At 37.0% G+C, this 12,578-nt stretch overlaps 1 protein-coding gene across 3 annotated transcripts in view; it reads left to right on the top strand.

Annotated features, from left to right (window-relative positions):
* Positions 1 to 10,262, top strand: part of FAM199X (family with sequence similarity 199, X-linked) — a 65,698-nt gene extending 55,436 nt beyond the window's left edge. For all 3 annotated transcript variants that reach the window (XM_050713427.1, XM_035541276.2, XM_035541275.2), the window contains 5 exons: positions 985 to 1,204; positions 2,906 to 3,055; positions 3,393 to 3,554; positions 4,421 to 4,681; positions 5,607 to 10,262. In XM_050713427.1, coding sequence (XP_050569384.1) covers positions 985 to 1,204; positions 2,906 to 3,055; positions 3,393 to 3,554; positions 4,421 to 4,681; positions 5,607 to 5,777 — 964 coding nt within the window. In that variant the 3' untranslated portion in view covers positions 5,778 to 10,262. The remainder of the gene's footprint in view (positions 1 to 984; positions 1,205 to 2,905; positions 3,056 to 3,392; positions 3,555 to 4,420; positions 4,682 to 5,606) is intronic.
* The last annotated feature ends 2,316 nt before the right edge of the window (positions 10,263 to 12,578 follow it).

Raw genomic sequence — 12,578 nt, forward strand, 5'->3', positions numbered from 1 at the left:
GATGGCACTGCTCAGCCCTTGCAGTTGGATAGAGGAGTGTTTTTTCAGTTAGCCAGATTGAAGTGGATAGACTGATGGAACGGGAATTCAGTGTCTGGGTTTGTGTGGTGGGTTTTGGAAGCTCTTTTCAAATTGTTTGGGCCGTATTGCAGTGCTGTGCTGACTCATAGTTGTCTCGACCTAGTTTTCACCAATCTGTAAAATAAATCCAGATAGGGAGACTGGTTGCATGAGCTTGTTAAATTTTGGCTTACTCTTAGAAAACCTGTTCTGTGAAATCTGAGTCCTCAGTTGTTTTACTTTAGCAACAGCAGTAACTGGCTTTTTTAATGAAATTATAAGGGGAAAAAAGGTGTTGAATTTTAGCATAACAGCATTTTCACACAGGTCAGGTTCCCACCTTGTACTGTCATTTCAACAGCATGTCTGATGTTTTTGGTATTCAGAGCTGAAAGCAGTGAATAATGGGGCCTTGGCTATATCTGTGTTGTGTTTCCCTATTAAGTATTAGTTTTGCATGGGTTCATCATCCTAGAATTGCTTTGACTCCTATTTGGAATGTAGATTAGGAAATACTTTGTTATTCTGAAGTCCAATGGATTTCAATTTATATGGCAGTTATATGAAATTATCTTTTAGTTTAGCGTATTTAAAGAAGAAAAAAGCAAAAATTCACACACTACAGGAGTCATCACTCTGGGATGGAAAGTGTTAATATGTTATAATAAAGGTATAAATACGCTGTGTATGGATTTTTGCCTTGCCATTTTTAATGTTGAATTCCGTTTGGCATTGTTTGCCTTTTAAAAATACTTAAAACCAGAATACTTCCATTTGAATAATAACTTCAATAGAAATCAGTGTACTGTTACTGACAAGCAAAGTGGAGATGATTTTTTGAGGCTTAAAAAAACATAAGCATTTTTCAGGATGCACGATGCCAATATGTTTTCTACTTTCTATTTATTTTGTCCTGTTTTACAGGTGGAACTTGACTTCTTGTGGAACCAGCGTGGCCAGCTCAGAGTGCAGTGAGGAGCTGTTCTCTTCGGTTTCAGTTGGCGACCAAGATGACTGCTATTCTCTGTTGGATGACCAGGAGTTCACCTCTTTTGATTTGTTCCCTGAGGGCAGTGTCTGCAGTGATGTCTCTTCCTCTATCAGCACGTACTGGGACTGGTCAGACAGCGAGTTTGAATGGCAGGTAAACTAGTTCCACTGTAAAATTTTGTATAGACTAAGTCCTGGGTTTAGCTTTAACTGAAAAATCCTCCACTGTTTTTTTATTCTTTAACTCCTGAACTTAAGAACAGGTATCCGAATCTTCAGCAATAAGGAAAATGTTTTGTTCCATTTTATTCTGGAATATTTGATCTGGAGGAGAGTGTCCTCCAAGAGGAGTGGTTATGTATTATGGTTGCTTGGTTCTTGTGGTCATTGTGTATCTCGTAGCTGTGAGCTTAGATTCTATGTCTTGAGGATCTGCCGTGCTGATGAAATCTGGTTATAGATGTCTGCTGGCGATTTGGTCATATTAAGTCTTCTGCAAAAATGGAACTGACAGATAAAGTGTAGAAGCTCTTGATATAGCCTATTTCCATTTTTTTTCGGTGCTGAGAAGAGTACAGAGCTCGCTTTGTCTCACCTGGATGGGAAAAGTGTGAAGATGAATCATGTACTGCTTTTGTTCTAGTCTGTATAGGGTGCGGTCCTAGTCAGGCATCGCCATGTGTCTTACTACTTTCTTTAGTGGTCTTTTAATGATATGCATTTGTTCTTACACATTATAGACTTAACTCTTTTTATTTTATAGACTTGTATCAACTTTTAACATACATGTCAGTTTGAAATAGGAAACGTGCTTCAGAATATACTGAAGAATACTTTTAAATTTTGTCATAAAGCTTAGTCTAAGCACATACAGAGCCTTATAAATGCAGCATAAGGACCGAGAATACAAATTTCCAGACAAACTCTGTTCTGGAAGATACAAATAAACTTAAGAAAACATGGACGGAATTTGCTCTGAATTTCTTACTGTTTTAGTCTCACTGCTAATCTCTGTATGTACTCTTTGAAGTTACAAGTGCATTTGTATAATGCAGCCTGTAGGAGCAGCTCAGAGTGGATCCCAGTGATTCAGTGCTTTGCTGAGTTGTGAAATTTTAATTGCCTGATAAACTGGGGGATTATTTTGAAAAGAAGCAATTTCCCACATCTTAGTTAGCTGACAGCATGTTTGATTAGTAACTAGCTTTTTTTAAACAAGTATTTCTTAAGAGACATACTTGATTCAACTTGTAGAATTTTTGAAAGCTATTTGTTGCTTTTTACAGTGTTATCTGGCAGAATCTGAGCATGAGTAATCCAACTGTCACACTTTAACTGGAAGCGCATTCAGAAATTACATGTCAGTCGTACAAATGAAGTTAGCTAAAGTTCTGCAGTTGCTTCCAAGAAAATGACAGCAATTTTAATATTTTATTTCAATTGTATTGTGTAATTATGGGATGTAATATAAATTATAGAACTACTCTGAAATTATCTTTCCTAAATTAAAATTGTGTTCAAGAATGGGAGGTTTAGGTTTAGCTTTAGAATGTCATGGGCAATTTTCACTGATGGAGAAGGGAAAGAGTGAAATGCCACATCGTACAACTGTTTCTTTAAATGTAATTTTTGTAAGAGTTTGAGTAGAGTGTGATTTGCTGCACTTGCAGTTTGTTGGAAGATTAAAACAAGTACTGCAGGGTTTTGAGTACTTATCAGGAAATCGTTAGAGTATATAGATAAGCAATGCTTTGCTAATTTGAAAGCATGTTTTGAATTTGTTAATAGTGTTGAAATGACTTTAAATGTGCCTACGGTATTCTAAGGCTTTGTTCTTTCTTTTGCTTATTACAAGTTGCCTGGCAGTGACATTACAAGTGGGAGCGATGTACTTTCTGATGTTATACCTAGTATTCCAAGCTCTCCGTGTCTGCTTCCGAAGAAGAAAAACAAGCATAGGAATCTTGATGAACTTCCATGGAGTGCAATGACAAATGATGAGCAGGTGAAATCAACTTTCTTCTTTTATGGTAACTGTAAGATACAGAAGAACTTTAATTAGTGCAGCATCTCAAAAGACATACTGGTTTCTCTAGGTGTAAATGCATCCATATGCAGTACTATTTGATTTTTTGAAATTAAATCTTGTCTTTTGCATCTGTAATAGGCAGTTTAACATGCATTCAAGCTTTCTTCTTGGGTTTTTGAGGATACTCAGAGAGGCAAGAATCATAGGAAGTGGGATATTTGAGAATGTTTTATTCTGTCGGTCCTTCCTTTTTTCTCTAGTTCTTTTAGAATCAATAATAGTTTTAAATGACTTGCTTTTCTTTGGGTTCTAGGTTGAATATATTGAATATTTGAGTCGCAAAGTGAGCACAGAGATGGGCCTTCGAGAGCAACTTGACATTATTAAAATTATTGATCCTACTGCGCAGATCTCACCTACAGATAGTGAATTCATTATTGAACTGAACTGTCTCACAGATGAGAAACTGAAACAGGTGAGTTAAGGTTTGTATATATGCCTTTGGTTTTTTTTTTTTAAAGCCCTCCAGCATCTGGTGTGTCTTGCAAAATGTTAGTTGTGGTCAATTTTTCTACATAATTATTATATACGAGGAAATACTCTGGTTTCCTCCTTGACAATAATATGCTCTAGTGTTCAAGAGCATATTGCATGTACTAAACTTACAAGAAAGACTCTTTGATTTTTATAATCTTGGTACATATTAGAAGTGTAGCAATCAATTCTGACATGCTGGCATGTGTGTAATGAGTCATGCTGTGGGACCCGTACTCCTTATGACAAAGCTTCCATTTCATGACTGTCAACTGGTTGAGGATAGTAATTTGCTAACTGAACATAAACTGAACATAATTGAAAAGGGTAGACAGTCACTGTTCTTATGGACTTGGACTATTTCATATTTCAGACATTTCACAAGTATCACTGTGAAGTACAGCTCTTCTCATGCCCACTTTTGTTTGAGTGTTTGTAGCAAAATAAATGCGTTTTAATAATTTAGGTGAACTTGGCTGGTATTTCTGTTTTTGTGTTATTATTACAACTTAATTGAAATCTGTGGGGTTGGGCAGGAGGTGAGGGGGCGGAACAAAAACTTGTTACTTAGTTTTTTTCCTTCCACAATGAAGTTAGTATTAACTTAGCTCTTGGTAAAGTTAGTTCATTTGATGACTGTGAGGTGGCATGGTATTTAAGCAGCCACAGCAAAATGGCTTAAAGTACTAACTGAACTGATCCAGTAATTTCATCATTAGTAACAGGAACGTTGTGTTTCTTTTCTATTCAAAGGAGTATCTCAGTCCAGTATTAGGCTTTACTAATTCCTCTGTCTCTGTTTTGAAGGTGAGAAACTATATCAAGGAACACGGACCTCGTCAGCGATCTGCAAGGGAAAACTGGAAGAGGAGTAGCTACAGTTGTGCAAGTACCAGTGGTGTGAGCGGTGCCAGTGCCAGCAGCAGTAGTGCCAGCATGGTCAGCTCAGCAAGCAGCAGTGGTTCTAGCGTTGCTAACTCTGCGTCAAACTCAAGTGCCAACATGAGTCGAGCACACAGTGATAGTAATTTGTCCACAAGTGCTGCAGAAAGAATCCGGGATTCAAAAGTAAAGCTTCTAGTTATGTACATGTGTATTAAGCTGTGTAACTTGTTATGGTTGCTTATGTGATCTGAACTAGGATGTTTGTATTGAAGGAGCCTGATTAGTAACTGTGGATCTGCTAAAGTTATCTAGCTAAATCAATGCTGTCTTTCCTCTGGCATAACCATAATGAATTTAAACTTGTACTCTTATCATTTCTACTCCAAGTTAAAGCCTGATGTTTGTATGTAGTAGATCTTCTGATTACTTTTGTTTGAATAAGGTGAGTGGGGGCTGAATAAAGGCTTATACATCAATCTTTATCCTTTGAACAAGCACACGTTTTACATTACATAACATTTTTTTCAAGATTGATCAGCCTAATCTTGGCATAATTTCTGGATAGTAAGGACAGTTTTGTTTATGTAGGCTTCTTGGATCTTCAGTTTATCCTTCTGACATGTCTCATGAGATTACTTTGTGAGGAGTGACCTACTGAAGTAAGTTTCAGTTGAAGTAATACTGTGGCACTTGTCCCATCTCCATAATTCCAATTTCAGGTGTGGAGGAGAAGAGCAGCAGTTCCTGCTTGCTCTTCAACGTGTGAGGTTGGACTTTGGTTCCATTTGCTATTTGAAGACTAACTTTTCCACTGTAATAAAGACTCTTCTGATCAAAGACTCAGCTGTGCAATGTCACAGGGTGATGTTGTGCCACATAATTGAGACACGGTAAACAGTCCTGATACAGAATTTGTGTACTGATCTTAAGGAAAAAAAAATCAAGCTGTAACAGGCATTTATTTATGTTTGCACTACCTCAGAATTCATTTTAGTTATTTTTCAGAGCAAACCTTAATTTAGAGGTTAACACATTTGTCAACTCAACTTTAAAGGTGGCTTCTAACATACCGAACAAAATCTTATGTCTGTTTTCTCAATTTTGGCAGAAACGTTCCAAGCAACGGAAACTACAGCAAAAGGCCTTACGCAAGAGACAGCTGAAAGAACAAAGACAAGCTCGTAAGGAAAGACTGAGTGGATTATTTCTTAATGAAGAAGTGCTCTCTTTAAAAGTGACTGAGGAGGACCATGAAGGAGATGTGGATGTTTTAATGTGACGGGGGTGAATTTATCAGTGTTCTTTCTAAGCCTTAAATGTATTATTCTTATTGTTTACATATATTTCTTGACCAAATTTTGATTAGTGTTAACAATATAAACCAGATCTTTTCTCAAGTATAATTTTGGTAAGACATTCTAAGAATTGAGTAACTTCAGCTTTTTGAGACTAATTTTGCAACTAAGACTTCAGAAAATTAATTGACTTCGGAAAAGCTGCTGAATAGATAAATTCTTTTTAAGGAAAATTGAATTTGGCTGACATGCTATTTGCAAGACGTAAGTCTAGGGATGCTTTCAGATGACACTAAGTATGCAGTACTATGCTTCAGCTTTTTTTTGTTTTCACCTAGTTAGAATTAATATTACACTTAGCTTGCTTTGTCTCTTCCTTTCTTGTTAGAAAGATTGTTTAGCACGAGGAAAAAAATAATAGTTCTGTAAGGCTTTCTTCAGTATTTCTCTTGGATCATACAGAATCAAAATACTGTGATAAATCCAATTTCTAGAAGTTTCAATTTAACTCAAACTGCATAGAAAACAAGAAGCAGAACTTCTAATGCAAAAAATGTATATACGCAAATAATACCTAATGATACAGTTATTTAGAACGCATTTAGAGTCAAAAATGAAAACAAAAATTGCAAACTTAGTCTTTAAAAAGTTATTTTGCTGCTCAATATCTCTTAGTCTGATCATTAGTAACGGTTGACTAGTACATCCCTAGTATTGCTATAAAGAGATTGAAAGAAAACATCGTTATGCATTAAAAGTACATTAATCTTCAGTAAAGTTGTCTAGGACACTACTTAAAATAGCTTAAAATGCTAGTGGAAACAGAAGTGCAAACAGGTGGCACACAACTTTGGTGGCTTTTTCTTCCCCCTGGAATTTTATCTAAATTGATTCATGTTGTAGGCAAGAGAACTTAACACAGCTGTGTCATACAATTATGTTTACTCCTTTACCACCCAACTGAGGATGGGTCTTCCATGCTGGTTGTTGCACAATTATTAATGTGCTTCAGAATCCTGCTTTTGTTGTCTATCTGCTTTTGAAGTATCTCTTGCTAAGAAAATTAGGTAAAATTATGTTTTTTCAGGTAGGGAGGTAAAAGTAGTTGTTTTAACATGTTTCCTAATCATGACAATCTGTAAAGTGACTTCTGTCTTCATCTTGGAACTACGTGTTACAAAACTCCTTTCCCTCCAACCTGAGATGAAATTGATAGCTGTAAATTTCAGAGTGAAAGTTGAGGAGTTCAAGTATTTTCTATTTCTGAGTTCAGGAAGGTGATTTTCTTACTACACTGATGCTTTACTATTTTAATTTTGCTCTCATGAATTAAGGTGTCTGGCAATTTAGTATGGTCACAGGTGCCTGTAAATGCAGGATATAGCCTAATCCTGCAGAATTGCATGATTCACTTTATATAGAGATTTGGGACTACTCATTCATTTTGCGTGTCCTGCACACACTTTTTTGCCATGACAGCTGAAGTATATTTATTTCAGAAGTGGCATTCCATGTAGCCTGAAAATAATCTAACCAATAAAATATCTGAACAGTGGCCTCTGAAAGGGCTTCAGTAGGAAATAAATGATGTCCATAGTCTAACTAGTCTATGTGAACTCAGTCACTCATTGCAGCCAGACTTGGCTATTAATAAAAGCTATGTAATGTCATTTTCAACTCAAATGTTAGCTACCCCATATTGCCAGTCATTTGGCTGCAAACCAGAAGTGACTCTAATCTGTTAGTATTTGCTTGCAGTGCATTATAGCTGGATGACACCTCTCTTCTTCCTGTAGAAACAATACTAAAAACTTTTTAGCTGTGTACAAGTTATTAAGAATTTAGATTGACTTGTATCTGCAGCTTTTTAAATGGATGGGAGAAGAAAATCAATTGCTGTCAATTCAGCTAATTTCAGGATGCAGTAGTTGCACTCTTGCAACTTACTATGGCAGTAATGGATGAATTCATCATGAAACATTTCACTGTGTGTACTGTCACAGCTGAGTATAACCTTTATTTTCCACAGTGATTTTGAGATGTGAATATTTATTTCCTGAAGAAAAATGTACATTTAATCTTGTAGAGCATTGAAATTCTGAAATGAATTGTAAGAAAGGTGCAATACCTCAGCATGGTGGAGCATGAAAGTGTCGTTTTATTCTGTTTCAGTAGCTCTTCAGAGTTCAAATTCCTCAGGCCTTGCTGAGAGAAGACTTCCTCATTTTGATGAGGTACCTGTCTACTAGCTTTCAGAGGTTGTAAAACGAGGGAGGATAGTATTTCCATCTTGATTTTAGTGTAAGCATGTAAGTATAAATTTATCCAAATGACTAAATGGTTCCAATTACTCACCTGTTGTATTGGAGAAAAGTTCCTTGGTGCCACAGTAGCTGCTTGGGGTAGGTTATCTCCAGCTGGGAACTTCAGTCACTTGTATGACAGTTAAAATGATAGAAAAGTCTGAGTTTAAAGGGGTGCCACGTTAATAACTCATAGCTCTAGAATCTTGTAGTTCCAGAATGCTTTTAACCTAAGAATACAAAACTGTGGATGTTCTGATCAGAATGTAGAATAATTTCTTGGTTACCTGACTTTCCTCTTTGCTAAGTACTTGGCATCTCAGAGAATCAGACCTGAAATAGCTGTGGGATTCAAACTTTGTCCCATGCTTTTACATGCTCTCTTTTTTTCCTCTTTCATATCCTTCTTAGTTCAAATGGTACCCTCATTTTGAGGGGGGGTGGGAGGTGTCTTTATCAGATTCTGATCTTTTCTTGCAATATGCTGTATGTTTAAAATTTGTTTTGGATGCCTGTGGCATTAATTAGGTGGAATTTTAGTTACACTTTGATCAGCAAGACAAGGTTTAAGCCATAGTGGCTGCTACTTTGTTTTACAGGAGGCTATCTACAGCCTGTTGGGTTCAGATAGCTACAAAACAGCAACAGACTGTACATTCTTTGTACTGCTTTTTTCAAAAAAGAAAGAATCAGATCTCTACTTATTAATTGATGGAAAATGTTAAGCTTAAAAGCAAAATAGAGACACCGGGAAAAAGGTAGTAGTTGTATGGCTCCATGGTACTGAAGCTGTATATCTAGGTGCTTGTACCCCCTGTAATACAAATGTAATCAGTTTACACTCTGTAACATTAATGATTTGCTTCCATGGTAACTTTTTCTCTAAAAAGGCTTAGAAGGAGCACTGAAAGTCTGATTGCAATAGGACTGTAAACAATAGAGAACATTCTTTTCTAATATGATGTTAAATATGAGGAAGAAAGCTAGCTGCCTGACAAACCTATCTAATTTGTGTGTGTATCTGGTGTCACCCTTTGTCTCTGTTAAGACACAAACTATTTTTCTTTAACTGGGAAACTGATTAAAGGATGGTTATAGTATACTCTGTATGGGGTGCTTACTAAGAAGAGCAATCAAGGTCTTTGCAAAGCTTTCCTGGGAAACTATGAGTTTTCTCTGAACTATGAAACTTTTAGTTCTCATATTGTGGTTTGAAACCTGTGAAGAACATTCTCTGGGGGGGGGAAAATAAAAAGTTTGAATTCATTCATATGCATTTACATCAGAGTGCGTATAAGGTGTTGAAGCAAATAAAATGGCAATATTTACTGTTCATCTATGCTGAATGGCTTAAAGCCATTTCTTTTCTCTTAACACTCTTTGAGCTTTGAAATCAGTTGATGCATTGGTCTATAAATATTAATAAATTTGACTGTTTTGGGGGCTCTTGAAACTGAAACTCATTCTTATAAGCCAGCTTTTCATGGCCAATGTTGTTAGATTTATTGGTTTAAAGTTCTTGAGCTTATGGGTTTTGCGGTTCTTGGGCACAGAAAGGACCTGGTCGACATGCAATTTTCCATTTAAGGATTGCAAAATTAACTTAATCTACCAAGTGCGAATGTTAGTAGTATTCAAAGTTTGTCTATTTTGACTATTAACTCTGATAATCGTACTTGCATTCTCTCTCATCTGGCTAACTTTAAAATATTTCCAAATTACAAATAAATTCTGCAATTGAAAAAAAATATATGTTGAAGCTTGAATATAGTTCATAACCAAAGCAAGGAGAAAATGGTGGGTTTTGTTTGGTTTTTATTTTGGTTTATGTGTTTGGTTTTTTTGATGTTTTGGTTTTCTTTGGGGGGTGTAGATTAGAATATATGATACTGTTTACATTTTTTTTTCCCAGGTTCTCCACTAATTATATGGCTAAAATGCACTTTTGTATAGAAAACTGTCCTATGTACATTCTGTATCTGCTTTCCACAATGTTTATAGAGATTTTTTCTGAAATTGTGAAGGATTTACCAATAGCTGCCATGCTGGTGACTGATGCTGTTTACATCAAATTTTCATTGTATTTGAAAATAGTCATGTGCATATTGGAGTACAGGTTGGAATTAAAACTGATGACATAGCAAATATATTCTCATGAAACTGTGGTATCTTGTTCAGAGCAGGGTTATTCATATATAGAGCTTGTACATGCTAGGCAGGCATAAAGTACAAGTTCATGTAGCACACATTAACTGTTCTTTGTGACAGAAAGCAAACCAGTCCCTCCTTAACTACTGTGGTTTGTTACCCGTACAACCTGATCAGAATTGTTTCTTTAGAAAAAAAAACACAAATGATATAATCCAAGATCTTGTACTGAAAACTCTCCTCTGTTATTGATTTCTGTTCCAAAGGATTTTTCATTTTTAGTATATGTATATGCTGTACATTATATATCTGTGGGCCTGGACATAGGAAGTCTGATTGCTTTTTTTGTCAGCAGTAACTGGATTTTCTTCTGCTGTCACCCTCACTGTCTATAGTCATCAAGCCAATATCTGTCCTGTAATGTTTAAATATCTCTGATGTGACTTTTTTTTAAAGCTTATAACCAACCATGGTTGTATAATTCATCATGCAGATGCCTATGTATCACTGTATTGTAAATCCTGTTCTCAAATCCTCTGCCTTCTGCAACGCTGAAGTTTCAAGTGTAGTATTAAGAAAATTCTTTTCTTTCCCACCTGGAACCAAGCAGAAAAACCCTGAAAATGCAGTAAGAGATTAGCAGGCACAAGGATGTATTCCTCAGTGTTTGGAAAGCTTCCTGCAGTGCCTCAGGGATGATATAAACTGCCTTGTTCATCCCAGCTAAGGCTCCAGTTCTCACGTAAGCAAGTTAAAATTCACCAACAGTTACTATTCCAGCCTGTTTCTGTACACATCGAGGGACAGAGGAGGGTAGATGGGGGCAGAAACATTGCGTACCACGGCAAGTCTCATCAAATGGTCAAAGACCTCTAATTGTTTCGGTGTGGCTAGGAGGCTGCAGAGTGCAACTGCAGAAGCTATTCCTCTTGTGATGCTTTGCCTTTACTCAACAACTTTTGGTTGAAAGTAGAAAGCTTTTAGTCTGCTTTCTCCCAAAAGTGAGTGGCAGTGCAAAGTATTCTGCAACAAAATAAATGGAAATGTTGCTAAGGTCTTTGACCCTTTGTGGGGGTCTCTAGTGCTAAGGGTTCACCACTGTGTGTGTGACACCTAGAAGCTGCACGGAAGCTGTTACTTGTGTTTTCTGAACTGCAGGGTCTCATCATGCTGCTGTGCTGCAGACTTGTGAACTTTCAGAGGAAATCCCGTTGCAGTAGTTCATCACTGAGCCATGCAGCTGTTTGTGCAATAATGGTATCTTGTGGCTTGACTCTCAACTGAGGTTGTGTGCTCACAACGAAATAGTGCGTGTTATGGAACTCATCACCACTTACACATTTCTTCATTTATTCTTCTCGTGTAGCAAGTCTCACTGCAAGGAGAGAGTCTCACTTGATGGCCAAATCCTATTTAGGCACAAGCTGAACCAAAAATTCCACTTTAGCAAAATAGATAAACTTCCTTTACTAAATTGAAACATGGTATTGGATATGTTCTTGCTGTCCTCAGCCTTCTTTCACTACTGACCTGAATGTTTTATGCTTTATTCAACTTTATTCAAACATTTCCTAGTACAGTAGCAGTTATGATTTGCTTCCCTGAGATCTGATCTAGACTACCAACTTGATTTGAAAAGATCACTAACTCTCTCGTGTGTATTTCCACTAGAGGGAGCGCTGTACTTGCCTTTGAGACTATAGCTGCCAGCTTTGTTTTGCTACAAATACTTTTTTCTTTATTGTCCTGTTAACGGTTATTAGGAGGATTTCCTTCTTATGCTTTTTTTTTTTTTTTTGGTAGGAAGAATGTGTCTGTTAAGAGTTTTATAATAAAAAGATTGCCAGTGACTAGAGAAACAGATGCTGCTTCCTGCCTGCTGCTGCTTATTGCAATTGAAAGATGGAAGTATATCCCTGTTCAATGTTAATTTTTGTATATATGCTGTATTAGTGCTTTAAAGTTCCTGATTTGTTTCACATTCAGGCTTCTTTAGCGTGGGTTATGAATCTTGTAGCTGAGTATTTATACTCATGTTACTCTAGTGGAGAGAGACCTTATGTAGAGCTGGGAAACTGCTGTGGTCAGACCTTTGGGCACGCTGGCCGGTTGTGGGTGACCTGAGGCTGCTTGCTGTAAGCAGTCTGTCTGGTCCTCGTGTCAGCTGTGCTCCCCTAAGGAAACACGGCTTCTTCTCAGTTCTGAGTGCTTGTCACAGGAGAGGCAGTAGCATGCCAATCCCATGACCCAGCAGTATTTGCCATCTCAACATCCTTGGCTGTGATTTCATCACTGTGCTGAGGACTAATGTTACTGTCCTAGTACTAGTGACAT

Source organism: Cygnus atratus, chromosome 13 (genome assembly GCF_013377495.2).
Source record: "Cygnus atratus isolate AKBS03 ecotype Queensland, Australia chromosome 13, CAtr_DNAZoo_HiC_assembly, whole genome shotgun sequence".
Classification (NCBI taxonomy): Eukaryota; Metazoa; Chordata; class Aves; order Anseriformes; family Anatidae; genus Cygnus; species Cygnus atratus.